The 27,949-nt window shown below is 39.1% G+C and overlaps 1 protein-coding gene across 3 annotated transcripts; it reads right to left on the bottom strand.

Annotated features, from left to right (window-relative positions):
* On the bottom strand, positions 1-25,092 carry LOC146167398 (basal cell adhesion molecule-like). Of its 3 annotated transcripts, XM_083389068.1 has the most exons (19): positions 25,005-25,092; positions 14,425-14,520; positions 13,367-13,515; positions 12,941-13,049; positions 12,469-12,597; positions 10,598-10,630; positions 9,643-9,731; positions 8,855-8,923; positions 8,510-8,576; positions 7,883-7,991; positions 7,264-7,391; positions 6,412-6,546; positions 5,864-5,974; positions 5,351-5,470; positions 4,690-4,848; positions 3,987-4,013; positions 3,198-3,305; positions 2,259-2,401; positions 1-1,738 (listed from the first exon to the last, which is right to left on the bottom strand). In XM_083389068.1, the coding sequence occupies exons 1-18, from the start codon at positions 25,042-25,044 to the stop codon at positions 2,259-2,261; spliced, it is 1,821 nt and encodes a 606-aa protein (XP_083245194.1). In that variant the 5' UTR covers positions 25,045-25,092; the 3' UTR covers positions 1-1,738. The 3 variants fall into 3 exon arrangements, with proteins under 3 accessions (XP_083245194.1, XP_083245195.1, XP_083245196.1); XM_083389069.1 differs by lacking the exon at positions 3,987-4,013; XM_083389070.1 differs by lacking the exon at positions 10,598-10,630.
* Between the last annotated feature and the right edge of the window lie 2,857 nt (positions 25,093-27,949).

Here is a 27,949-nt window from a genome sequence, read left to right as displayed (position 1 = left end):
GCTTCCTATAGGTTTATTGGTCAATAGTTCTTTAGATAAGGCGCGCGCCCCGAAAATGGGGGGAGCGGCGAAAAACAGTTAGTGACGTCACACATTCGAATACGCGCGTGACGTCACGCGCAGAAGCGATAAAAATGGTTAATGGAAAATCACAAAAGGACGCGACGCAATAAACAATGGGTGGTGATTGTTACGCAATATATCGCGATATAGAGAGAAAACTGGGGTCTTGCAATAGAACAAATGCAGCCGAAACATTACAAATGTGATTTATGAACACTTATTGCAACTCGGTCGACCATGCTATATCGAGAAACGTGGCACCAAACTTTAAGCAGTACTTCTTTTCCCAATTGCAAAGCGTTATAAAAGAGTAAATTTTTGACGACCTATAATGTACTTTACCAAATTTTATAAAAATGTCTGTTTTTTAACCAGATGTAAATAGGATGTTAAATTAAAATTAACCTTATTGTAATGGGTCTACCACAATTTTAACTTAATTTTTCTCATGGCATATCAAAATAATTTAAACCATGTAAACTACTACAGTCGGCGTCTCAACCAATTTAAACGCGACCCACTTTAGCATTGCGACCTGTTGGTTATAAGAAGCACTGGTCAAGGCCTTAACGGTTGTCGATTAGCAGCACTATTTTAAGTAGCTATATAAAAAACGGCAAACAATACAAATACACGGTTTAAACGACGAAGCGATAGGCTAAGACAAACTATGTAATATGCACGTTTGCAATCTGTTAAAAGAAATGTGTAAACGAGCGAAAACAAAACATATGATTCGACAAAGAAAAAGTATACTTTTGACTTAAATAAAAAATCCCTTCGTGCCGTTATGTCTGAAACTTAAAACTTTTTGGTGACACAAAAAAGCAAAAGGAGGGGTTTTCGCAACTATCGTAACTTTTCGTAGTTTGAAATTTATCCGTATACTCTAGTTACGTGTAAACGGCAATTGCCTATCAGTTACCCATTTAAAAGCACGAACTTTTTAACTTATATTTTAAATAAAAGTTGCCTTTTTCAAGCTGTGTTACTAAAGAAGAAACAAATGCTTGTTCTCAAAATAGCAACTTTTTCCAAACGAACAAATGTACTTGGAAATTTCCGCTTTCTCCGTATTTTTTTAAAATTTCTGTCAAGTATATAATACATCCCATGCTTGAAATACTTAATTTCCGAGTCCGAACGTTCGCTTTGGCCTTGTCGCATTCCCAGCGGCAACGAAATCAAGTAACAGAATAGAACAGAAAAAAAATAACGTGTTAAAACAATATTTACATCAATGGCACGAGACTGAATTCACCGGCATGCGGCCTTGCAATGCATTGTTAGTCGGTTACGTTATAGCTGACGAAAGAAAACGGCCGGGCGGCTCGAATCTTTGCTAAGTAAGTTTTACCAGTCATGCTCACCACATAAAGGTACCGTGGGGAAAAGGCGTACCGCGTTAAACGAACTTTTGCAGGACGGCTGTGGCGACCTACCTACGGTGGTAAAATACAGGGAAATCGATAGAACGCGCCTTCATAGCAAGGAGAAAAGAATTGTAAAGTATCTGAGGATTTTGCAAAGTTTGGGCGTTTGACGGAAGAACGTATGTATAGAGAAACGCGGTAGATAGATGTGTAAATTGCTCAATTGCGCAGTCGGGTTCTTCGTCGACGATTTCCATACATTCTTTGTTTTAGTTCGATGGTCGTTTCATGGTCTGGTGGATCTGACAAAACAAGTAAATGACCATTAAAACGCAGTTGAGAGAAAACTACATTTTCTGGGAGCTTTATGAGTGAGATCAAGGGTTTGAAGCGCAACGTGGCAGTTTAAAGAGTTTAAGTAAGAATAACCTACTGTGCGTTTTTTGTTGAAAGTATTTGCAACTCATTCGACAAAAATATAAGATTCACCCTATAAACAAAATAGATTAACAAAAATCCAATTAATTAAACAATAATACAAATCATGGAAAAAGGTTTAAATGATTAAAAAAACTCTTCCAATCCTTTTATTGAAAAAAAGTATCAAACTGTAAAAAAACGCCGCAACCTATTTAAAAAATTGAATTTTTACAAAAAAAAAAACACTAGTAACAAAAAAATTCGTTTATCCAGAACGGAACTGCTTGGTGCCGAGACAGCAATGTTGCAAAACCACGTTTTCGATCTCATTCCGTATCGTACAAAAGCATTGCTTTGATCTCAAACAAAGCACCGGCCGCTTAGCCCCAGCCTTCCACCCACCTAGTTGTCTCCGTTGACGAGTTTTTCTTCCTCTGGCGCCGATTCGTCTTGTGGCTTGCGTCCGTTCTCAACGTCGTCACCATCCTTGTTGATCTCAACCGCGATGTCCTCGGCATTCTCGTCGCCCTTTTCGCCGCTCTTGCCTGTCGTCACAAAGCACGCGGTTAGTCGATGACGTCATCGCGCGAGACAGAGGGTTTACAGATTTGGCTTAGTGCCCGAAAATATTCTAGACTCAGTGGAAGCTTCAACATTTCTTTTTGGGAGAACTAATAAGAGCCGAAAGGCCAAATTGCTTAAATGCTTGGAGTATATTGGATTAAAAGTTGTCGTTAGACGTAGAAGGAAGATCAAAGCCCATAGAGAAGTAGATAGCATTTAGTGAACAGTTCCAATAAACTTTTATTAATTTTCAACAATGTAAAAACGTTCACAAAATACTACTGACTTCTATATGAACTTCTAACTACAATCTCCATGTCTTAACGTTTTTATGAAACTTAAACAAAACGATACCTACTTTTGTTTGGGTTTCAATATTCTATCTGCATGAATCTTATATTAACAGACAGGCGTAAATGGATAACAGTCGTACGCAACTAGTCAATTTATTTATTGCAAATTTTTGAAATGCAAAAAGTGGAGTTACGATGCTTCAGTTTCTCAGTGGGTTGCCACTGAGACACAGATTTATACCAGTTTTAGTAGTATTTTTTCACAATATAATTTTTACTCTTTTGAAGTTTATTATCAGTTGTTTTTTTCATATTGGTAAAATAAATTTCCAGTGAAATTAATAGTATCAAAACGAAGATATATAGAATCAAGAAAGAAATATAGCAACTAGCAAGACAAGGTACCGGTTACCGGATATCACTGTATTAAGTTTTAACGCGACGAGATACCCAAAAGGTATCAATTTTTTTAAGTTCAACTTACAGATGATTCCCTTGTTGTAGAGCACGGCGATGATGATGGCGATCACCAGGAGAGCGACCAGGATACCAATGATAACTCCAGCAATCGGGGTGCCTTCCGATTCAATTTCTGCAAAGATTAATGTACTGTTATTTAGATAGGTCAACTTACTGCACAGTTTAATAACACTCGGTTCAACTGTTTCGTTTGGGCGATACTTGAGACTTACAGGTTGCCACAAAAAACAGCCGAGCAAAATAACTAAGTGCGCAGAGCAAACGAAAATATGCAAATGAACAACGTTGGCAGACTGTATTGAACAGGGTGAGATGTTGTATTACTAAAAAAGCGTTTAGCACAAGTGATAGTAAATAAACGGGCATTTAAATAAATGTTGTCTTCACAAAAAGGACGAAACTTCGAGCTGCCTGTTAAAGCATTTGTGGTTCAGGCTACATGCAGTGAAGTCACAACAAAATAAACAAACGAACAGGTAGACAATTCGAGCCAAATCAGTCACAAACACCTAAAAACAAAACAATTTTCCAAAGCTGGCTTTTTGATCTGAGCGAAGTATATTTTAACCACATTAACAAATAAACGAAAAGTTAAATTATCCTGAATCAAATAATACAAGTTTAACAAAAAAAGTTCTGCATGCTAAAGAAGCAAAACGTTGTTCCGTCACTTTGATTTTTTGGGGGGGTGCGCACAGCAAATTCTCCGCGTGCCAAACTGAGAGGGCCAAGGCTGTGCAAACAAAAAAAAACTGAACAAAATAACATCATGCATGAATTCACGAATATTCACCTGTCTGTTCCGTGTTGGGATAGGTTTCTTTAATGTCAATGAAAAAAGAGCACTCAACGTTACTAAGTATTCAGATTGCCGTTTGTAGGGTAGAATACAGAAAGAAAGCATATAATGGTACAACAAGAGCGCGATTTGTGTGAAACGAAATTACAACATACCAAGATAAAGCTTTGATCAATCAAACGTTTACTTAATGAATTGGTTTACAAAATGAATACAGGTTAAACCAGCCAAGCTTGAACACCAATTTAATTGTGTCATAAAAATCCACAAACATTTTAGCCTTATAGAATTATAAATATGTGTCCAGGAACAACGAAACAAGTTTGACATTGGTTTGAAGCATCGAATAAACTAGCAAAACTAACTTCTGCAATTCAGTTGCATAACACTAGGCACAGCCAACCTAAATTGTACATTTTTATTTAATACCTATGTGGTTAACATTGTGCTGTCAAAAATTGGTATTTGTTTATGTGGTTAACATTGTGCTGTCGAAAATTGGAAATTGTTTATTTATGCTATTTAAAAGTCAGGTGGTTTACGCACCGATAAGGTTTTTAGGAAAACCAAAAAAATATGAGTTTAAGTGTCGCCAAATTGCTACACGTCACTGCTTTCTCTCACCGTTTACCATTTACAATTGCATTACAGACGTCACAATCGATAGATTTTTAAATCAAAACGAACTGCTACTCACTCATATCTTCGAGTCCAAGCTGTTCGCTCTTCATCTGGTTCGACGGCCCGTTGCTGACCGTGCAAATGTACTTGGCATCCTTGAAAGTAGAGTCCAGGGGTCCGACCCTAAGCGAGCTTGTGTACTTCATGCCCATCGTGGTCAGGTTGGCTGTTGTGACTAAAAACGTAAAGTCTCGCAGGTTAAAAATTGACTGCCTTCTAACTTTGCACATTAAATGGGACAAAGAGAAAAACTGCTGCCCATATAAGATGACTAATGTTAAATTTGAAGTGTTCTTTAACAATTGTAGCCTGATGTATAGAAAATTCCGAAGCCTAAAAAAGTAGGCAACTCTGCGTTAAGGTTTAAAATCAATCTTTATTCATTTTGAACATCTTTGTTAATTGTGTGTTAAAATAAAATATTAACATGTTTTCTAAACATCCGGACTAAATTACCTGCATGCAAATATAAAGGTGATAAAATTCATTCAAGTATATTTGCGCATTTAATGTTTCAACGTTTCTTGGTAACTATATTTTGCTTTCTCGTAGAATCGCTTACTAGTTTTGTGCTAATTTAACGCAGATCTGAAACAGCAACATCGCACTGCTGTTTTTTTGTTTAAAAATCACTTATCATGGGCTAATACATAGGTTTTATCCTTTCCATTACGTACTGGCTTCGTTGGATCCGTCTCTTGACCACACGAACTTAGGAGCTGGGTGAGACTTAACGTCACATGAGAGGATGGCGAACTTGCCGTCTTGTTGCGTATTGGTCATGACCGATTCCATTCCTGCAAATCAAATAAATGTTGAAACCTTTTATTGTAATCTTGTTATGCAAATTACAGCAGGGCCAGGCACTTTCAGGGACGGAATTTTTTGTAAAATTTTGGCACCGCCAAGCACCGATTAATTTACTCTATAACGGATGCATTTCTTGTAAACATACTGCGTTTTTTAATAGATCAAACACAAACAAACCAGTGACAAATAAGATAAAAGTCCTCTCTTTTTATTTCTAGTGGGCAACCAAGTAATTCCTTCATAAAAACCATAAGCCAAAATCCTGAATATTTCCAATACCTGATCCATACAAATTGTCTGTGGCCCCAGTTTTTAATAACATATCGATTCCAGTCATTTTTAAGCGGCTTTGTTGCCAATAAAATACGCAATTCACGTACCGTTTACAGTTACATCCACCATGGCTTCTCCCATGCTTCCAAGGGCAGTGCTGGCTTCACATGTGTACTTTGCCGAGTCGCCAAAACCAACTCCGTCGACCATGAGCATTGCTATAGAAGGAAAATCACAGATTTAGGAAATAGATTTGTGTGAAAGAGACGAAGCACAACAAAACGTTTTGTTTCCAGATAAAAAAAGTCTAAATACAAACAGAGTTTATTTTGTAAAGCACAAAAATTTGGTTTAACAGTATAAATTTTATAAATTATTCTAGAACTTCGAAGGCATGGCTGTATTACATTTAAAAATAACGGGTCTATTCGAGTCACGAGAGTTAAAATTAAGCTTTAATTGAACTATATCTGTAAAGTGTTAATATGCCTAAATCGGGAAGACACATGCTTTTAAAATACATTGGTGCATCTGGAAAAATAACACCTGGAGTCGGTAAACATTAGACAAAAACATTGAAAAATAACTTTAAGACCCAGGCCTCGGTTTGGCGACAGACTCTGTAGCAATGTTGTCAATGTTGCGAAGCTCTTACCTTTATCCCCAATAACTTCGGTTCCCTTGAGCCATCTGTACATGACCACCTGGTTGGAGGTGGCGGTGCAATCCAGGGCAATGTTCGATCCAAGCTTGACTGACGACTCTCCGCTGATCATAGGGTCGTCCATGTCTAAAGAATAAAAACATACCAAGTTAAATATTACGCGAGAACATTGCGAAACAGAAATTGAAGGCCAGCATTAAGTGCAAAAATAACAGCTTTTTTGTATCAGGCACTCGCCAGTCGGGATTGTTAGTATTACACACTTGACAGGAACGAATTGCACTCGCGAGTGAAACATCCTATATGTTATGTTTCTATTTTTTGACCGACTTTCCTGACCGACGCTGGAATTAGACAGCTGAAATTTTTTAGCTTTTAAAAATCCCAATAGGTCACGCAAATTATATTTTTTGGTCGTTAGTTGACTGGCCGAAAACCTAGTTTAATAAAACTTTTTCTAACAGGATGATAACTAGGGATTGCAGCCTACTTTCTTAAGCGAGCACAATTCGCTGATTTAAGCCGCTTGTTTGAAACGTAAAAAAGTACACTTTAAGTCGCTTGCAAAGACGCCGACCGGAAAATTAGGCCAAGGACAGCGAAATTGCATGATACAATTTTAAACACGGATTCAAATAACAAGGTGCGTTCATTTAACCTTCATGTTATACAAGATACATGTTTATAAGTTGTGCCAAATCTAGCATGTGTAAAAAATAGTACTATTTAAGCTCACTCACAGTTGACCGTCATGATGTCAGTTCTAACATCCAAGCAATCCCCTACCGGAGCCCAAACACCGACTACTCGGAAAACAACTCAAACATTAAGAGAAAGGCTTACATTTGACCATCATGGTGTAGGTTCCAATGATCGGTGTGTTCGTGTTTCCAGCCGAGCAGGTGTAGGTCTTCTCGTTGTCAGTTCTCTTCACATCGACTTGCAGCGTGTTCGACTGCTGGCCCTCGAAGCTGGAAGAATGGAAAATTAAAGGTTTAATCCAACAGTAGTCTGACTGACGTCCATCGTTATGCTAACTTATGTTTTTTTGGTAAAGTGAAAATGTTTGGTTTGGTAAAGTAAATGCGACATAAAAAAAACTTTAGTTGTGTTACACTTGAATTTAATCCACTCAAACGCACACATGTCTTACATCAAAGCAAACTGCCTTTAAAATGTGACCTTGAGCCACGCAAAACAGACGTACAGCTGACAAAACAGTTCTCAGGTAAATCATATAATTTTTGTTGTTTTCGATTAGAAACTTAAAGAGATAGGCTCTAGCGAAAGCGTATTAATACAAATTTAGTTCGTTCAAACTGCCTAAAGCCAGAAGAATAAATTAATTCACCAAGCCCATTTGCAATCGTCAATCAGCGAATTGTTAATTCAACTGAAATGATTTTCGAACCTAAAATCTCAATAAAAACTGCGCAAACTCGGATTAGAGATCATAACTTACCTCTGAATAGTGGCGGCGGGATATCCGTTGGCGGCACAAGTCAAAGTGACTTGAGTATTTTCGAGAATTTCCATCGGTTTGGCGGTGATGGTAACCTTATCGGTCGGGTCTGAAACAAAAAAGAGTTGGGAGCGATTAAGAACGAGCCGAAGACAGCTTTAGAGTTCAGTGCCAAAAGTATTTTCAAGTTACAATTTGGGTAGATGAATGCTTATACAGTCCTTAGGATTTTTTTGATGAGCAGTATAAAGTCAAGAATAATCGATGGGATAATTTGATTTGTAGTTTAAGGTCAACAGTCATTAAAATTTTGGTGATCAGTCGTATAGGGTCATAGGTCGTTGGGTTATTTTTTTTTAATTTGGAATGGGCAACAGTCTCTAAGATTTTTATTTTTATTAGTAGTTTAAGGACAACCGGTAAATGTTGCCGGTATATTTATTTATTGTAGGAAAGGGTAGATTTCCTCTAAAATAGGATTTCAATTAAAGTTTTGGACTGACAGTGGCTTTAGTTTAGTAACATATTAAACGTAAAAGTATAATAAAAAGGACCGTAGAAATTATAACACAAATTCAGTGATAAAGTTGACTGTTTTAAACTAAAACTAGACATAAAAAGTCTTACATGCGACACGGAAAGGAGGGAAGGTTACATTTTGTATTTTGGGGTTCTCTGGGTCTCCACTCTTCACCTGAGGAATACAAGATGTTAATGACAATACAAGTAATACAAAAACTTGCTGTAAAGGTCCTGCCTTAAAACTGCACATGTCAGAAGGTAATTGTTGAAAAACAAACGCGACAGCCTTTTCACAAAACAAACTTGAAGTTAGAAAAGCACTGCATCAGCTCCAGACAAACGGAATGAAACTATCAGCAATATTTTTGTACAGTATAGTGTAAGGTTATTTCAACGATTTTTCAACGATTTTTTGCTTGATAAAGTAGAGCAGAGTCGATGGACACTTACAATGCAGTAGAATGGTGCTTGGTCGTCCGCCTTTGAGAGTTTTATGTTCAGTATATCTTCGACGGAAGTCTACAACAAGAAAATAGTTTAAGGCTGTAAATCGTGGTCATACATGCCTAAAAACACGTTAGACTGAAATAGACCGGCTTATATTGAGCACATGTCTTAAAAATTGTGCAAGTCAGTTTAATGCATTTGACCCGACGAGTCAAATACCACTTATAATTTGGATGCAATTGGCTTGAATGCTAAAAAAAAACTTCACTATAGCTACGGAATTTTACATTAGCCGTTAGATCGCTTAGGGCTTAGGCACTTACGTAAGTAAATGTATACACACCATAAACTGTTAACAAATGTTTTTTAAAAATAGTTTAAGACAGTTTTATTTTTGAAAAAGAGGGCCTATGGACCCTTTGGGCTTTGTAAACTAGCTTTAAGGGGTCCATGAGACCTAAATACAATATTAGTGAATTAGTTACAAAGTGATACTTTTATTCGAAAGAAAAAGAAAAAGGAAACAAGTTAATTAAACAAAAAAGTTTTAGCACTGAATGTATTCAGACTCCATTTTAGTTTCACATTTGTAGACCGAAAACAGCAGGTTATCAAGATCAAATGTTTTATAACGTCACTTTATGATGTCAGCTCTAAAAAAATCATGTCGCCCCATAGCAGTTCCACGCGCGAACAATTTTGGGGGGAATTTCGCGTTTTTTTAAAAAGGTTTAAAAACCCTGGTTTAAAACACACTTTTACCAGATGTTCGTTTGCTCGGGTTAGCTTACCAAGTACTTGTTAGGTCCAGGGTTGATCGTTTTCGTTGTAACAAAGGCGGAAAACGCACCGGTGGCCACATTTTCAATCTTGTTCGTTCCTGAAAGCGCCGTCAAAACGTAACCGTGAGTTTTTCGCACAACAAATAAAAAACAAATAGCGAAACTTAAACTTATTGCTAACAATTAAAAGCAAGATAAAAGCCTGGCTTTATGCAGGCGAAAGCGTATGCAGGTAAGTTTCTTTTAAACGGCGGTATTGCAAATTGGAACTACCAAAAACTGTTTTTTTTCTGGTAAATGGTCGTTTTTTAATATCTCTCGTTAACCGTCTGGCCATTTTGGTCAAACAAAAGTACTATCAAGCAACTTAAAGAAAAACTTTTTTAGAAAAAGGTGATAATAGGACATATTAATTTTCTTTCAAGTTTTGATTGGCGAAAATTACGGCAACATTTTTACATACTAATTATAGTCACACAAATCGTTGCAATCCAGGTTCAAGATAAATAACAAATGCTACCATTCGTCTACCAAGCTACAACACAACTCAAAAGTCTATAGGCACTCTACTTAAAGGAGAACACGGCAAATTAAGGTCATGGCATTCGTAAAACGCTTCAATTTTCAAACGATTTTAAAGCCAGAATTTTATCGGCAAAAGCTATAGTTTTATCAACAGCAAAAAAGTTTGGCTATACCATTTATAGCATAAAAGGATTTACAGCACTAATCAGCCCTTTGTCATTTCTTTGCATAAGCTATAGTAACACTATGTTTTTAGAAATATATATATACATCCACAATTTACAGATGCAGGTGCAATTATCCGAACAGATTAGTGCAGCTCACGATTGGTGGCGAAAAATTGCCGCGAAATTGTCGGGGCCGGTCAGTCGAGCAGAATTAGTCTCGATTAGCTTTTTTCATTAATAAGTGGTAGCAGTGTAGTAGCAAGGGGACTCACCGTTGTCAGGTTCAGGGGTGACGGGTGTCGAACCTAAGGGTTAGCGTCGTGCCGGCACCAAGAGCGCGTGAACAACAAGCAATGGAAAAAGATCAAGGAAAAGAAAAAGTGGAACAAGGTTAGTGCACGGGAAACAAAGGGCAAATCACACCGCCGGCCGCTGCTAAAGCTAAACAGGGGTTACCAAACTTTTTTCTCTTTAAAAAGTGTCGGATCCCTTGTAAGGACTTGTGATCGCGAGCCAGATTACAGTAGCGTTTAAAAAATGAAAATTTGGTTTCAAACTCTTTTGACTTGATTATTAGAAAACAAAGAAACATCAAAACGCATTTTCCAAACTTTAAATAAGGCGCTTAGTTTGAAATTTAGCTTTTGCCTTTGATAAAGTTTTACCTTAATATTAATTTCGTAAATTTGCCGACGGCCGGATAAAATAAACCGGCTGACCGGTTTTGACCCGGGAGCCGTAGTTTGGCAACCCCTAAGACGTATAAAAGTGCTAGCGAAAAATCAACCTCAAGGCTACGGCACATCCGGCCACTAGGCGACGACATGGAGTAAATTAATTCGTAAAATTCGGGGTCAGTGATGTCCGCCTATCTAACGCATCCGATCTGTTTTCAATAAGATTGATCACGACTAGGGATGCCCGACACTGGTAATTTTTTCAAAACCAATACCCGATAGTTTTGGAAAAAAGTATCGCGGTCCGATCGATACCAAATGACGTCATTACTGTACCTTAACAAATAAAAATGGTGAAATTGAAACGTTCAGCGGCACGTTCTTCCGGGTTATTAGGTCAAAATTTGCTTTCGCGTTAAATATTTTGGTTACTTCCGATGGATAACCTACTGCTGTTAAATAATATTACATTTAATGTAAAAAATAATTGTGTTACATCCTAAATCATTGCGAGAAGTTATGTGTTAATTTGGTATCGAATCGGCACCGGTACCAACCTAGTATTTAATAAGTACCGTAACTATCACTTGGGATCGGGTATCGGCTGCGATATTATATTATCGTACACTCCTTATTACCACGATTTTAAAGTTGCTTAAAATAGCCATTACGTGCTCAGAACTTAATTTCGGTCAAATTTAGGAACCAAGTTTTCGATTTGGTTATTTTTAACGGTTTAGGCTGGACATCCCTGTTTTGCATTAAATAATCCTAAAATATGATTGGCGAACATTGTATAGTTTGCCTATTTAGTTACTTAACACTTCGAGTACTAATATAGCGTAATTCTCTGTATATATCCGCCCAAAATGGTCTGCCTAACGCGCGAATCATTAGGTGTAAGTAGCGGTGCAACAACACATGGTTAATTCGGTCAGGTGCAGGTGCAATCAGGGTAAAAATATAAATCAGAAAACAAATTAAAGCGCATAAAGCAGCAAAGTTTATTCATAACATGCTAACGGTTGCTACTAGGTGTCAAAATCGAAATTACTACTGGACAAGATTCTACGAGTAAAAGAAAGGACCCGGTCGCTTCTGTAACACAATACCACTTTAATATTTTTCTTAAGTGAGAGATTTGCCCTTTTTTTATTACAAATAGATTTTTGTATTTTTCAAAACTATGTTTTTTTAAAGTAAGACATGTACCCTTTAATAATTAAAAATTACAGGTGATCTTTTTTTTAATTTAGACGAGAAATTTTTCCTCTATAGTTTTGTTTTTCAAATTATGAATTTTGCCCTTTTCAATCCATTCGTCAATTTCTCTCCTTATATCTTTAAAATCAGAGTTTCGCGTCTCGAAACAACATAGCGACCCGGTCTTTCCTTTTGCGCGGTCAAAAAAGACGAGCTACTTCTACTGCACAATGGCATGCTGCGCAGCGATGACGTCATCTTACCCCTGTAGAAAATGACCTCAGGTTGGGGGGAGCCAAAGTCGGACAGGCAGGTGCCGACCGCCATTTCGGTGTCGGATAACTCGAAGAGGTTTCCATTTAGGTTGACGGTCGGGGCTTTTTGGGCCGCCTCTGAAAAATGTGCACAAGTTGAATTTTAATGTTATCTATATGCTAGACCGAGTTACGGGGTCACGACATGTACTGCAATCTAGAGAGCACAACTCCTTGCGTATTCTGAGTGAGATATACTTTGCTTGCTGGTGTCTGTAGTATAGTTAAAGTTAATAAACAAACTAAAACCTATGCAAATGAGGTCGAGTAAGCACTTTTGGCAATATATGTATGCTATACCCATGTGTACTTCTTGTTGCCGTTTAGGTTTTCGGTGCGAAATGAAAACAAAACTACCATAAATACTATTACAGTAGGGTAAAACTTTTCTGGTTTTTCGGAAATATTGCGGACGACTTACGGTAGACTAGGAAGTTGAGTCTTCCCTGGTTGGATCCTGGAGAACCGAAATCGACTTCGCAAACGAGGGTATTGAACTTGGCGTTGTCTTCGAAAGTGGCGTTTCGGAACTGATGAATAAAATCAAGGGTTTTGTTTTGCGTTTGTGTCGCACCGGATAACGTTATAGGTCAAATCAAGGGCACTTGGCTTTTTGAGAGACTTGCTGTAGGCATATAGCTTTGTACTTTATCAGTGAAGTCTTTTAAAAAAGGAGTTTTGCAGAGTTAGTAAGGTGAAACGTTACTCTCGGCTTTTTGAGTACAAAAAAGTGAACGACTGTCAAACAGAAATCGACTGAAGCCCCCTAACTACATTTAAGAAAAAAATAGTAATACTTTAATTATACGCTTGAAAGTATTTTTTAGCAATGACATTTAAGACTCACAATAAGTTCTCCGTCCTTTCCAATATCAAGATTTCGAGTAACTCCTGCGTCGATTGAAGTTGATTCATTGTGGCCCTTACGGAAGATGTAGAGTCTATGACGCTGACCCTGGGCATCAACACGATACCACCTGATGGTCGGGTTTCCCTCTTAAGAGCAAGGATGTGATTAATACGTTGCAATGCTAAACCAGCAACTGAGGTTGTCCGATAGTGCCAATATTTGATACCTAGTGAGCGTATCGGTACTAGCTGAAAACAATCTGACCTGCATACCTTAAAGGTAAATTATTAAATTAAATGATCAAAATGACAAATTTAAAATAACTAAGTAAGTTAATCTAATTATTTAGCGGGTAGCATACTATATTATCTTAAGTTGCAAATTTGTTATTCGGACCACCTCTCTGTCAAATTATTTTTAGGTGAAACAAGATTATGCTTATACTGAGAGTGTGGCTCATTGGCGCCTTTCCTGTGGAAATTGATAGTAGTCTATGAGTAAAAGCGTTTCGATCTTCAGTATGCTGTATCGCTGTTCGAAAGGATTTTTGCTTGGTTATTCTATAGTTGTTAGCAGACTTACTGTCATAATAAATTAATTTACTTAACTAAAGTGCACCTAAGTCACTGTACTCAACTATTTGACCTAATTCCACTAAAGTAACGCTTCTTAAATTACTAGACTTGGGTCTTAAAAAAATAACTTGGCTCGACGGCAAATGACGTACATTAATCTTAGGTAATTAATGGAAAGCAATTGCGAAAAATGTTTTAGACGTTAAAATATGCATGCTTTTTGTTACATTTATCGTATTTGAAAGGCGAAACATTGCTAGGAACGGAATGAAACAAATAATAATTTTTATTAGTTTAACACTTGTTTTTGATTACAATGAATAAAGTTCGTCTTGCCTAACTAATGAAATAACTAGGACGTGATCCAGGTAACTAATAACTTTGACCTGGACTTGCTGTGTCTTGAAAAAGGTCTTCATTGGGACTTGGGTCATTTTGAATTGACTTGTTCTAAAAACCCTACTACAGTCAGCCACTTACCGATAGTGGTGGTGTACTTGCAAGGCACAATTCCGTCGGTATAAATCGACACCGAGATGTTTTTAAGCTCCATCGTGATCAGCTGGCTGTGGACGCCTGGATAAAACAGCAAATGTTCGTTTTTTTTTATATTGCGACTTCGCCTTTTGATCGCGACTCGTTAAAAAACAATTTCTGTGTCATTGAAATTTTGACTGAAAAGTACCTTTTTGACTGAAAAGTACCTTATTTGAATAAAATAATTGACAGTAAAAATGTCAAGTAAAACCAAAAATTAGTGACTTAGAGAAACATATTTTGTAAACTGTGAGGAAACATGTAAAATATTTATCTCCAAAATCAATTTATTTTACCCGCCAATAAGGTAAAAACAAGCCCACAAAAAACATATAGATCGTTTATTGTAAATTTGTTCCTATTTTGTTCCCAAATTTAATGCATTATAATGGTTTGATAAATTAACTCGCCGAATACTGTTTTCCCTAAAGCTCTGGTGGGCTGTTCATCCTGCCTTCTAACTAATTCTTTCTCAAATGTACAAAAAAACGCGGAAAAGTGTATATTTTTTCTCTTGCCAGGTTCAGTTTGTCCGGTGGGATTTCATAGTGAAGCGTTTATGTGACACAAAGCAGCGCGTTTTACATGGTACAGAACGTACAACGAGATTCGGACACGGAGCGAACAGCAGGCAACGACGTTAAGTCCCTAAGGTAAAGCAATTTGTCTTTTTGGGCGCGTTTCGTTTGAAGTGCTGTCACACGTGTAACGCAAGCTGGTCTCAGTCTATTTCAAGCCGATGCATTTTTCGCTTATCGATTGAGTGTTTTTCAATTATTGATGTCTGCATCGCAGAGCGTAGAATTAAGTGGCATTCCTTGCCGAGCGTCTTTTCCCAGCGTTCGTTGTGTTTTTGCCGAATAAACACCCGATCGACAAATCTTCCTGTTGGAATTTATTAGAAGGGCGTTTTGTGTTTGCTTACTCAAACAAAAACAACGTTTGTCCAACGCAGCTGCCTAAACCAGTGGTTCTATAACTTTTTAGGACCTCTTTCTTTTTAAATAACTTACTTCTTATTACCCGTTTAAATAAAACCTTTTTTCTTAACAAACTTCTGAAATTACGAACCTGGATATAGTCAAATAAAGTAGTTTTTGGTTGTAAACATCAACAGGTTAAGGACAAGTGGCCAGAACCGAAGTTAGCTTGGATTCCGCCATCTTTTTGCCTCCCACCCGTGCAAACAGAAGTGAGAAGTAAGGTGGTTTTGCATAAAGGGACAACGGCGGAACTGAAATCGATTGGCGGTTTGAAGCAATAAGGTGGGAGAACGGGAGTCTATTGACGCAACGTCTCGGCTGTGATGCAATAGCGGCGTGCACAATGAAACAAGATCGCTACACTGAGTGAGGAAGCAAACGGCGAACCCCAGACAATAATAGCACCCCCATGGTCGCAATAAACCATTTACCGCAGACAGAACAAATAAATCGCTCTCAAATCCGAGACAAATGTTTGCCATACAGAAAGAGTAAAGGGCTTTTGTCGGAAAGGGTACGTTCTATGAAGTTACAAGTAATTTTGGGGTTTTACGTTGTATTTTGAAGTAGTTTTGGTTTGGAAAAGTAGGTCCCTGGTTTGCGGACCGTGCGGACTCAGGCGCATAAACGAAATTGTTAATTTCAGATTTCTTTAGGGTAATTCAAACCAGACACTCGAGTTCGGGAAACTCTTAAAATTTATTTTAAACCCAGCCGTTTGTTAGAGTCCACAGGGTTTCAGGGGAAATATTTAACGGTACCCTTTTCAACTAGTTTTTATGGGATAGAAAACCGATAACAGAAACACCCTAAAAAATTGGACAAGAAACAACGACCTTGAAAAGTAATAAGAGACTTTGTCTATGAAAGGTTCGGCTAAAAAGGGGCCTATGGCTAGACTATAGACAAACAAAGGTTAGGCCAAAGAGGTAACTATTGAGAGGGTATTTTGGTTAGAGTTAGTTTCGAAGGGGGACATACTCGAATTCGCACTGCCGCTTTGCAAGTGCGCAAAAAACGGACAAATCTAAAACAAACGATCAATCGCTGCCCGTGGGGATCGAAGATGAGCCCCATTGTGCGGCAATAAAGGAAGCGTCGCCGGCAATTAATCGCCCGATTAATCGACGAGAAGGGGTCGTTGTTACGTCACACAGGGCGCGTAGAAGCGTGAATTCCCACACCGCCAAGGGTAATTGCCCAAACAGCAGTTGCCTAATCGGCGAGACCGCGCCCCGAGCCCGGGGAATTGAGACAACAGCAGTCGGTGGAGGCCACCAGTTGTCTGTGAAGGCTGCGGGCAAATACAAGGCTGTCAAGGCGGACTCAGGACTTGACGGAGGACGTTTGTTTTGCTTGACCTCGGGACTCGGGTAAGACTACGTAAGGTTGCTCAAGTCCCGACGTCAACGTGCGCATGCGCAGTATCAAATTTTGGAACTGAAAGCCTGTCAGCTGTAAATTGTAAATACATAGCATACCGCGGGCTAAATTGAATATGATTCCGGGCCTAGGTGTTGTCCTGTGTGTTGCTCTATACCAGAGGTCACCAAACTTTCTTCACAGTGATAAATATTTTGTTAAAACGTTAGGAAAATTTCCAGAAAATAATGGAAACAATTTAAAGCCAGCAAAAACAAAAAAAGTTTTTGTGCCTGATCAATAGATATATAAGACAGCCTTATGCTACTAAAATCATATATGGGCTTATCCGTGGGACAGTGTATATCGAAAAGCTGTAGAAACGCAATCTGGTGGCCCCCGTTGCTTTGCGGTTGACAGGCACAGAGAATCGATGGCTTCCCTATTGTCAGTCTGTTACAAACGCCAGTGCGAGACGGCGCGTCTGGGGGGTATTTTTCTGCTTTGTGTCCGGCTAACGACAGGAGGATAATAAATGCAAAATCGAAACCAGAATCGCCCGATTTGATCAACGACACCGGATGACGTATGCGGCATGACGAATATGCAAATCGGCAAATCGATTGCTGCGGGATCTTTCAATTACTACAATATAGGAAGTAGTTGGGCCATTGAATATAGAAAAAAATGAGCGACGCAAAACGAACGCTGACTCTTACAATTTAACGATTTTTACCAAAGCTGTTTATTATTAGGGCTTATCCCTGCTGTTTTTTAAGGGAGTTAAAAAGGAAATTCCTCAACCTGAAATACTGTGCCTTAAAAATCTAAAATTAAAAAGAGTTACATGTTTACAATATTCATAATTTGTGAAACAACCTTACGGCGTACAGATTTTGACGGATTACAAGCGATATTTGCCATATAGACGACAGGGCTCGGGCCTCTATATTTGCTCACCGAAAAAACATGTCGCCATATCGTTAAAAATCGCGCAAATTGTGCAGCGTCGACATAAATTGGTCTCCGAAACAAGCTCGTGTGCAAAGCGAGAAAAAATAGCGCGATAAACAATCTCTGCGTCGGCGACAACGAAAGGGCCGCGGAACCATCGTATAGAAGCGTGCGACGTCGCCTGTAATGAGCTTAAGAGACGGATCGGCGTCAAAAATCACCGAAAAATGGCTCCGAATTGGCAAAGAGAGATCGATCACGGTCAGACAGCGGCCCACAAAAGAGCGGTGGTCGTTTTAGCAACCAACGTTTCTTCTGACTCGATTCGAGTCGACTGCTGACTGGGTTTGACCCCGGTGAACTTTCAACCCGCGGTTGAAACGGAAAATTTAATCCGGGTCGCCAGGGGTGGTGGCGGTGTTAGAGTGACGACTGTCGTCTGCTTGGAGTCTATGACTGGTTGACGCCTTTGCAGTTTCACATTAATCGTAATTAACAAATTTCCCAGTTAATTTGGGACGTCATTCAATGAGAACTGTTTTTCGTCACAATTCAAAAACCCTTTGTCACATCACTGCGCTATTTCTGTACAGTGTACACGTTCCATTCTATAGGATGACTAAAAAAGCAGTCTATTGTTTTTTGAAAGAATGGCAATACGCGGTTATGATGCCATGAAGGGCTGCGAAGTGTACACGTTCCCTTCTATAGGATGACTAAAAAAGCAGTCTATTGTTTTTTGAAAGAATGGCAATACGCGGTTATGATGCCATAAAGGGCTGCGAATAAAAATTTTATTTTTAACGGCACTAATTGCTCTCAAAAACGAACTGAAAATCGCTCCTATTACGTTTAAATAAGTCTATTGTTTTTTTGTTTAAGCAGTCTATTGTTTTTTGAAAGAATGGCAATACGCGGTTATGATGCCATGAAGGGCTGCGAAGTGTACACGTTCCCTTCTATAGGATGACTAAAAAAGCAGTCTATTGTTTTTTGAAAGAATGGTAATACGCGGTTATGATGCCATGAAGGGCTGCGAATAAAAATTTTATTTTTAACGGCACAAATTGCTCTCAAAAACGAACTGAAAATCGCTCCTATTATGTTTAAATATTTCCATTTGACGCGTTAGTTTTTTTTCCAAAATGCCTGCATGACAACTCCAAATGATGTCAAAAAGAATTTGCGCCTAACATGTTGCAACATACGTGCAAATAAAACGCGCCCATATCGTATACAAATGTTAACAAACCGGAAGAAAGTTAAGGGACTCACTTGACTAAAAAGAGAAAGCAATAAACGGCCTTTTATCTTTCAGTCCAAGTCGCATTATGCCTAGTTACATAACCACTTCATCTGGTCGCTTTTTCCTACGCATTATAATTGGCCACTTTTGAAACACAAGCAGAGCAAAAATGGAACCGAAACAGGCTGGAAAGGGGAAGCCGGCCACTATAGAATGGGCCACAAACGACCTGGCCTGTTTGTCGCAGCACGGCGCCCGCAAAAGTCAGGATTTGGCCGCGGGCGAGGCGATTACATCACTAAGCTGCAGTTGTTGTTCTGGCGTTTGCGAAATACCACCACACATATGTGGACTGGTTTAAATACGCATTGGCGCGGCCGAATCCCTGCTCTGAATGCCCAGATTTAAAGCGCAGTTAAACATTAACCAAGCATTTGGGGGATAGAGAAAGAGGGTAATCCACAATTTCTTGTTTGCGTAATCCAATTTTAAACCCCAGCTGGACGGCAAAAAACAAGTTTACAATGTTTTGGGTTTTACGTAGCTCTGAGTGTTAGGGTCTGTGTTACAGTTACATAAAGTATTTTTACTGTAATTTTAATGTTTTACAGTAATGTCCAAGAAACAGGGGTTGAACATCATGTCTACCAAAATTTCGGGCTAAACATTTGAAGAAAAGGCAATTTGTGTTTTAGTGGGAAAAAACACGCCTCTTATTTCGTTACCACAACGTTATATTTGCGGCGTATGAAAGCGATTTCACTTTGAACAGAGAAACGATAATGTAACAGGATCGCCTTAAGTGATTTCTCAAACAGAAGCCTCGGTGTCGATTCGTCAATAACCAATCGCCATAAATTGTTATCGATCTGTGAAAAGCTGAGCCCTTAAAACGGCGGTGAGATAAGACAAGTGAAAGGGTTGTTAAGGGTATGGGCTTTCCCTTGTAAAAACGATTTTTTATAAACGCGATTTTAAAAGCGCACAATCTTACTCAGCGTAGACAACAGTTTTACTGCGATTCACTCTGGTAGATTTTAACAAGGAATAGGTGTCGGTTCGTGATTTGCTGACTACAAAAGACTTTCTTCATGGTCGTGTGCGTTAAGGCGTGGTGGAATGATGTGTATTGCTAAAAGACAAATTGGGAGAACCCTAAATATAAACATGACGCCATAATATTGTGGGTAGATTATTGTATTAAAAACAGCAAAAAAATCCGGTTTTCGATGTTAAAACAAATCCACCCACGTCCCTGGGTGAAGCTTCAAGGGGTTCGCAAACTTCCCAAATGAGTTTCATTGTACAGTGAGTAATCGGTAGTGTACCAAGTTGAATATTAAGAAATTATGCTACGGTGGTTTAAAAAATACTTCAAAAAAAAGAATTGGCCTTGAATTGTTTCTGGGAAGCAAAGCGGGCCGCACGGTAAAAAAAGGGAATCAGTTTTGTAGGCAGTGTACAGTGGCGAAACGACAACTCGGATGTCGGTAATCATTGGAAAAACGAAACACGATTGGCGACTTGACTTTCTCGCGTCGAGCTTCGACGACAAACAGGGGAGAGGGAGCAGGAAACCCATTGTGACGGCGACAAAGGAAAAATTAGGCGTCCGCCGTTCGAAAACACCGTCAATGGGCCGCGAGCGTCGCGCTGTTTACATCGGAAACCGACGCGAAACAAGAAAATCGCGCACGTGATGCGAAACCACGGGGTGATAAGATAAACAAAGACGCCACGCGGGTGATGACGTCATCAATTGGTCGATAGGTGCAAATTTGGAGCGACTAGGCATTTGGGCTACTTTTGGCTGGGTGCCGAGGTTACAGGTTAATGATCCAAGATTGTTAGTGGGCCACACAATGAATCACTTTTTATAGACTTACTTGGTTGTTAGCCGCTGCATTTGTCTAACAAGCTGAAATTAATGTGGCAATATAATGTGTTTTTTGTAAGCAGTGAAGCCTAAATTTCGCTATCCATAGACAAAAAGGCGAACTGCGTTTTATTTTAGAAATTGACTCAGGTAAAACCAACTTTACAAGATTTTTGGTAACCAAGAGACCCCTTTAGGAACAAATGGGGCGTGGGTGAAAGTTAGATGACAAAATACCTTTAAACAATAATTTTTACCAATTGCTTAAAAAGCATTTATTGACTCGACTTATTTGAATTCTTATTGGTTAATATCTAAGGCGACACATTAAATAATAGACAACATGTAACCGACATGAACTAAGTTTAATTGTTACAGGATTTTTACAAATACCACGGTGTGCCACTGTAGGCCAGTTGGGCCTGACAATTACTGCACTATTAATAATTGAATGCCCCGGAAATACACACGTCCCCCAGCCATTGTCAACACGAAACGCCCGATCGATTTTCCATAAGCAACCGGTTATTTCGTTGGGTTCTAAAACCGGACAAGTCGAGTGTCTGGCGGTCCGAGCACTCTTTCAGCAGGGCGGTCAAACCTCGTTTTAGTGCCCTAGGCGTTCCACTTTCCCGAAGCAGTTTGCAGTTTGCCGCGATTCGATTCGCACCTCGGCGCGACAAACGCAAACGCGACAGGACAAACAACGCGACGCGAAATGCTTGTTTGCTGCCGGTCTGAACAATCTGGTTCGTCGCGAAACCACAAACTCGGCGGGCGGCGAGAGTTTTCGACTTTGTATTTGGCTTTTAGCCTGACGTTTTAAGGGCGACAGCGGATACCGAAAATTCCGACGCCAACGCGATTGCCCCCAGCTGTGTTTTAACCACTTCCCCAAATAAATGCATTTTGTGGCTAGTTTCAGGCCCTTACCATTTGCCAGTGCTTTTCAACCCGTGGGATGGTACGCACTTGTGCGGATGAATGTGCGGATGAAAATGTTGCATGGTATTATTTTTTATTATGTGTAATATTGTAATTAAATAAGCTGGTGCGCCCACTTATTACACGTACAGTAATATAGTCTGGTATAGTGGTTCATTGCAGCTTAAGCTCTCTGTTTTATATCGGTTAAGACTGGCGGTCTTAATACACAAATATTTTCATTGGTATTTTACAAATAGGGAAAACTAAAGGTTGCGAACGTACTGAGTTTGTTTCGTGCGGATGGAAATTTTCCGTAATAAAAAAGTGCGGATGGAAATTGTAAAGGTTGAAAAGCACTGGCATTTGCTATTAACATGTAGCTTGATTTACTAGGAGTTCGGAGGTTAGTAAAGTGTTTATAATAGAACGTTATTTCTTTTTTTGTTTTTTTTTTCTTTTTTTATACGCACATCAAAATGACTTGTGAGAATTGCTTTATGGTTTGGGTGGGTATTCTAACGTTAATCACAAGTTTCTTTGAATCTTTGTTGATAGCCGTGTTTGTCTAATTGTGACTTTGCTTAATCGGTCAGTCCGAGGCCATGCCCTGGTCAAACTATATTTAAACCTTCAATCCAAAATAAACCATCAGCAACCAAAAAGAGTTTTTACTTACAAAACAGTTGAAATATTTTATTTGCATACAAAATTGAAAGTAGCAAACCAAAGAACCCTAACAATTAAATTAAAAGCCGAAAATTTTAACGCCACCTTTAAATAAGATATAATCAATTTTTTTCGCTAGTATACATTGCAGTTCAGGTATTTAAAAGTACTTAAAATAAATACTTCAAGAGTGATGTCATTAAAGGCATGAAGCCCTGCAGGCTCCCGTGGGGGGACGAAGCCATCCAAGTGACGTCACTTTTCTATAGCGCGCTGTGTAGGAATGCGAGTGTTGGGCGGCCAAGCTATGGATATCGCGATGGGTTGGCGAGAATAAGAAACCGCAAATAACTGAGCCGCGTTATTTTCGATCAAGAGTTGTTGAAAACTTGAAATACACTCAGACTAGAAACCTGAGGTCGCTGAACTTTCGAGTGCCGCGACCCCAGAGAAGAACTTTGAAGTATTGCCCCTTTTTTATAAAAAGTAACAAATTGTCAGCTGCAATCTGTTAATCGCGTAACTAAAATGCAGTGTAACCCGATAAGACTTTTACCACCAAACTGCTACACTCTGTCTGATTTAAGCAACAAAGCCTTTACAGTGGTTCTCAACCTTTTTTCTTTCGTGGCCCGTGGCCCATTTACGTTGCAAAAAAATTCTGTGGCCCAATACATTTTATGAAAGAAAAAAGTGTAAAATAGGTTTAGAACAAAACACAGCAGAACATACTTCAAAACAGATTATTTATTCAACCAGGCATTATCGAGATACTTGTGACTAAACAATAAATTTGCATTCCTTTTTAATTACTTCCCAAGCCATTATTCTTGTCAATGTAAATATAGTGACACAAATGAAACTCAATCTACATTTTTTAAATTAGTCTATGGCCCACCTCAAATGTTCTTATGGCTCACCAGTGAGCCATGGCCCACTGGTTGAGAACCGCTGGCCTAGTATCTTATATTTTTGTTAGAATTCATACCAATTAAAAACATCAAGGCAACTATCCGCAGTTTTGTAAGCACTGTCCTTCACTGTGTTTGGTTTGTCAACAGTGGTAAATTAATTATTGAAGATACACCCTTATAATTGAAAAAAGAAGGACCAGGAGAGTTACCAGTAGAATATACCGTAATTGTTCAAAAAAACACCGGACGAAAGTGCAAAAACTGTCGCAATATATTTCGTTTTCTGAAGGGCGCCCTAAAGTCGAAGAGTTTGAGAAGCACTGATTTAAGCTGTCGCGATGATGATTGGGCGGATTACAGCAGTTTCAACGAGATTTGTTAAGGTATCGAATCGGCAAACGGTTCAGCGCCAAATGACTTGAATCAATTAAGGCAGATTGAACGCCCCCGGGCAGTACGTGGTTAGTCGCCAGTCTACCAAATAAGGCAAAGACCAGCCTGGCGGGATGAGATTAACAAATTGCCTTGCCGTTTACCTCTCTCTGGGAGCGAAGCCGTAACGCCGCAACTAGGTTATAGCTGTTCGGAGTTCTCGTGCAACAATGTCGCCGTTTTTCGATTTTTACTTAATGTCGAAAAAGGTATTGCACTATCACTCTTGCCAATTTGCAGACAAGTCGCAATTCCCGCCGGACGATTGTTGTTGATTGGACCTTTTTAAATTGCATTTGGCAGTGTTGTACAAGTCAAGTTAATGAGTGCTCTTAAGAGATTGCTTTCAAATAGCTTGATTTAAGGATTTTAATTAAATGACTTTCTCCATTTGCATTCATTTGAAATTGGCTTTTTTTTTATAAAATTCTACACATTAAATAGTTTTCCGTCATAAAGATTTAATGCTTAAACAAAGAAATAAATTAAAGTAAGTTCTAATCACGGTTTAAAACAATTTGACCAGGAAGTTACGTTTTCGCAAATTGCTTGTGTGTCTTGTGAGAACAATTTACATTTGGGAACTTTTCAAACGACTTGTTTTCCGTGCAGTGGCATTGGACCGAAAGCTTCAATTTAAAAACTCTAACCGCAGACGGAGTTGGATTTTCACGCATAACTTGTCATGGCCCCAAGCTGTATTGGCAGCAGCAAAGCAGACTCCTTTTCACACAGGCCAGAACACAACATTACACGTTTGGGGTGCGCCGAGGCGTGACCGGGAGTCGGGAAAACTGGGCTTCGTTTCGCATGAGTGAACGCAAGGCGCAATCTACCGCAGCCGTTTCGTTGTAAGTCATCCAGGCTAAGGCTGTGTTCCAGGTAGTGAGTTTTGCCTGTGTTTTTTACGACTATTGCCTGTCGAGATAGGCTGCCTGCTGCTGCTAAGGCGCAGCTCGCATAGATGACAACACTCTGCAACCCACAACCCCCTTTTTTCTCGGCTTAAAAAAAACACGGTATTGTCTGTCTGGTACCTCTACTTTGTAGTAATGTTGCTGAACTCCATCTCGCCCAACCATTTTCTACGGAGTTGGTTTGAATTCGATTTCGCTATGTTAACTTGGTTTATATCTGAGAAAGCAAATAACAAAAACACTTACCGATAAAGCAGAAAGCTGCCAGGAATAGCTTCAAGAACATGATGATCACAATTTATTTACAAATAACCTTAGAATAAAATGTAAACCTGTAAAACATAAGGATTTAATGGTAAGTGACATAAATTCAATTTCGACTTTTGATAAAATCTTAAAAGCAAGATTTAAAGTTCTTCTAATATAAAAATGCTCTACTGATACTTTTAGTTCAGGTGCTACCGTCTAGGCTTTTAGAAACAATCGCGAATGGTTCAGTGGTTTTGCGTGGGCGAATGAGGGTTAAAGAGAAATGCGGTTGAATAAGGAAGTTTGAGCAATAGCAGAAGAGGCGAGTTTCACGTGATCGAAACTTTACGATTGTACAACGTAACTGCAATGGGCCTACTATGCTGTTTGGCTGATGCTTAGATTAGTAGCACTTTTAAAGAGCAGTCAGGTAGGTCATTGACCCAAATAACTCGGAAACACAGGCGAGCATAAAAGCACCAACACCGTCAGCTCGCCGTTTCAAATACTATTTGCCGCGCGATTTGCATATGCCTAAAATGAACATTCAGTCACATCAAGACAGTTTAAGACGGTGCATTAAGAAAAACAATAATCGATAAGCTAAATAAAGGCCTTGTGAAAATAGAATTGACTTGTGAAGCTACGCTATTGTTACGCGAAGTTATAATCTTCTTTCTTTTTGCCCAGTCCGTTGGTTAACAGCGCTAACCTGGCGCAAGCAGCATCGGCCATAAACAGCATGAACAGAAGGTTACTGGCATTATTTCTATACCTACTTCTGCCCGTAAACTTTACGATCCTCTCTGTTCGGAATTCCTGGTAACAGAGCAAACAAAACCAGCCATTTGCTTGTCTCTGCCTTTTGGAATAATGTGCCGACAAATAAAGAGGGTTTTTGTGGAATCGACCGTGTCTCTTTTGTGTAGCAGGATATTGGACTTATTGTGACGACAATTTGCAACACAATTTAAAAAAAGGGGCCCAGGAAGGATATTGAAAGGTAAAACTGTGTTTCGACGAATAGAGAAAATGTCACTGGGAGAAAAGCGTGGAAGAGCAGCGACCGCCGTGTCGTTTCCTTATTAGGCCAATTTCTTGCAGACTGAGCATGGAATTAGACACCTTTTGACTTTCCGATGCCTTTCGGTAAACCCTGTAACACGACATTTTGCAAGGCCCTTTGATGAACGTCAATACAACCACGACTCAACGACGACTTGCGCTCACATTAGAGCCGCGTCTTTTTTAATTTTAGCTAATTTATATTTGTTGAAACTTTGGCGGCACTGTATCGGACTGTTTTGACTGATAATAGTTTATTGAAATCTAATAAAAAAAAATGATTTAAATGCAAAAAAAAATGATTTAAATAAAAATGATTTAAATGCAAGCCTAACAACTTATGTAAACTTTTGCATTGAATTTCGAATTATTTGCGTTTTCACCATTGCACTGATAAGCCTATCCCAAGACTTATTAACAAATTTGAAAAGAGAAAAGCTAAGCGAAGCATAAAACTGGCAAAATCAGCAACCCAGGAGATTTTTGTCGGGGCCTCAAAACCCACGAAAATACCTTAAGGAGCAAAAACGAGCTACCATCGCCGAGAAAGAAAAATAAACAGGCCACAGTCGCTCGTAAGCACTAGCTGGAAAAGCGCGCCAAAAAGGCAGCAGGGATATTCAGCCAAAACCTCGCGCTGTAGCTTCCAGGCGGCAGAGCGTGTTTATTTAAGTTGGCGCCTCTTTTAACAGCTTTTCGTTTTGTTAGGTGCCCGAACAATGGGGGTGAAGTTATTTACAGCAATCCTTTGCGACATGCGCCCGACACGGGACTGGTTTTGTTGAACGCCCGTGTAAATTGCGCGGTCCCTTCTCCGGTTACGGTTACAAGAGTTTTGTCTGATCGCACATGAGATTTTGGCCTGTTTTTTTTTTCTCGAGATAATTGTTATGTCTTATGTTAAACAGCAGGCTACTGAATCTGGAGCCTACTGCTACGGCCAGTTTAAAATCGCCGTTTTCACCCTGATTTTAGGAAGTGTACCAGGCAGGAACAGTAAGCTACGTTTTTACGGCCTTCTTTAATTTTGTTACTTGACCACTAGGATAGTTGAAGACTTATTTACCCTGTAAAGTAACTTGTTTTCCTGTGTGTTTCCATGGAGTAAGTTACTATGTTATGTCCGTTTCGTGCAAAACCGGCACAAAACTGGGCCATAAATCGCGATCAGGTCGTCCCTCAAGTAGCTGTTTATACTCACCGATCTTAAACTCAAAGATTTATAAAGGTTGTCACTTATAGAGTGACATCCCATTTGGCTGTGGAGTAAAGTGTTTACCGCGACCCGTATGTTTGACAGCTGCCCATAAATCCCTACACCTACGCAAAAACAATTTTGAACAGTAGCTTTTGAGATTTTTGAAAACGCCTATCTAACCAATAGAATAAACCAGCCTCGGTCTAACGCATAGTAATCCAATTTAGGCAATTGACTTCAAGAGCAGCGTAGAAACAACAACGTCATTGCGCATGGCCAGCGGGGCGTGACAAAAACCAGCTGCTAATATTTTACAAAGTCGCCCGCTAATCCTGGTCCCAAAGGACCCCCACAGACATCATTCAAAGCGATTTTAGGCTGAGTCCGAGCTGACAACGATATATGTGAGAACGTATGCTGAGAGATTCACATCTCTGTAAAACGATTTTAACACTTTAACACACGTAAAGATTTTGACGGTTTAACATGCGACAAAAAGAAAAAAATCAGTGTTTATTTTTTTGACGCGGTTACTTAAAAATATACACTAAAACCTTACAATGCTAAATAACACGTGGTGCTCGACGAAAAATAGAAAAAATTTGATGATAATTTCTAAAAAAGAGTCAACAACATTATCTGATTCCGACGATAAGTAGTGGCCTCCCAAGTCAAATTA

This window comes from Ascidiella aspersa, chromosome 1, assembly GCF_963924565.1.
Source record: "Ascidiella aspersa chromosome 1, kaAscAspe10.2, whole genome shotgun sequence".
NCBI lineage: Eukaryota > Metazoa > Chordata > Ascidiacea > Phlebobranchia > Ascidiidae > Ascidiella > Ascidiella aspersa.
This window is presented reverse-complemented; position numbering and strand designations above follow the sequence as displayed.

Excerpts from the sequence above, each read along its gene's own strand:
- LOC146167398 (XM_083389068.1), bottom strand. The coding sequence starts at position 25,044 with ATGTTCTTGAAGCTATTCCTGGCAGCTTTCTGCTTTATCG. Across the intron at positions 7,392-7,882 it reads CCCGCCGCCACTATTCAGAG|CTTCGAGGGCCAGCAGTCGA; the intron begins GTAAGTTATGAT and ends CCATTCTTCCAG. Across the intron at positions 5,975-6,411 it reads CGAAGTTATTGGGGATAAAG|CAATGCTCATGGTCGACGGA; the intron begins GTAAGAGCTTCG and ends TTCCTTCTATAG.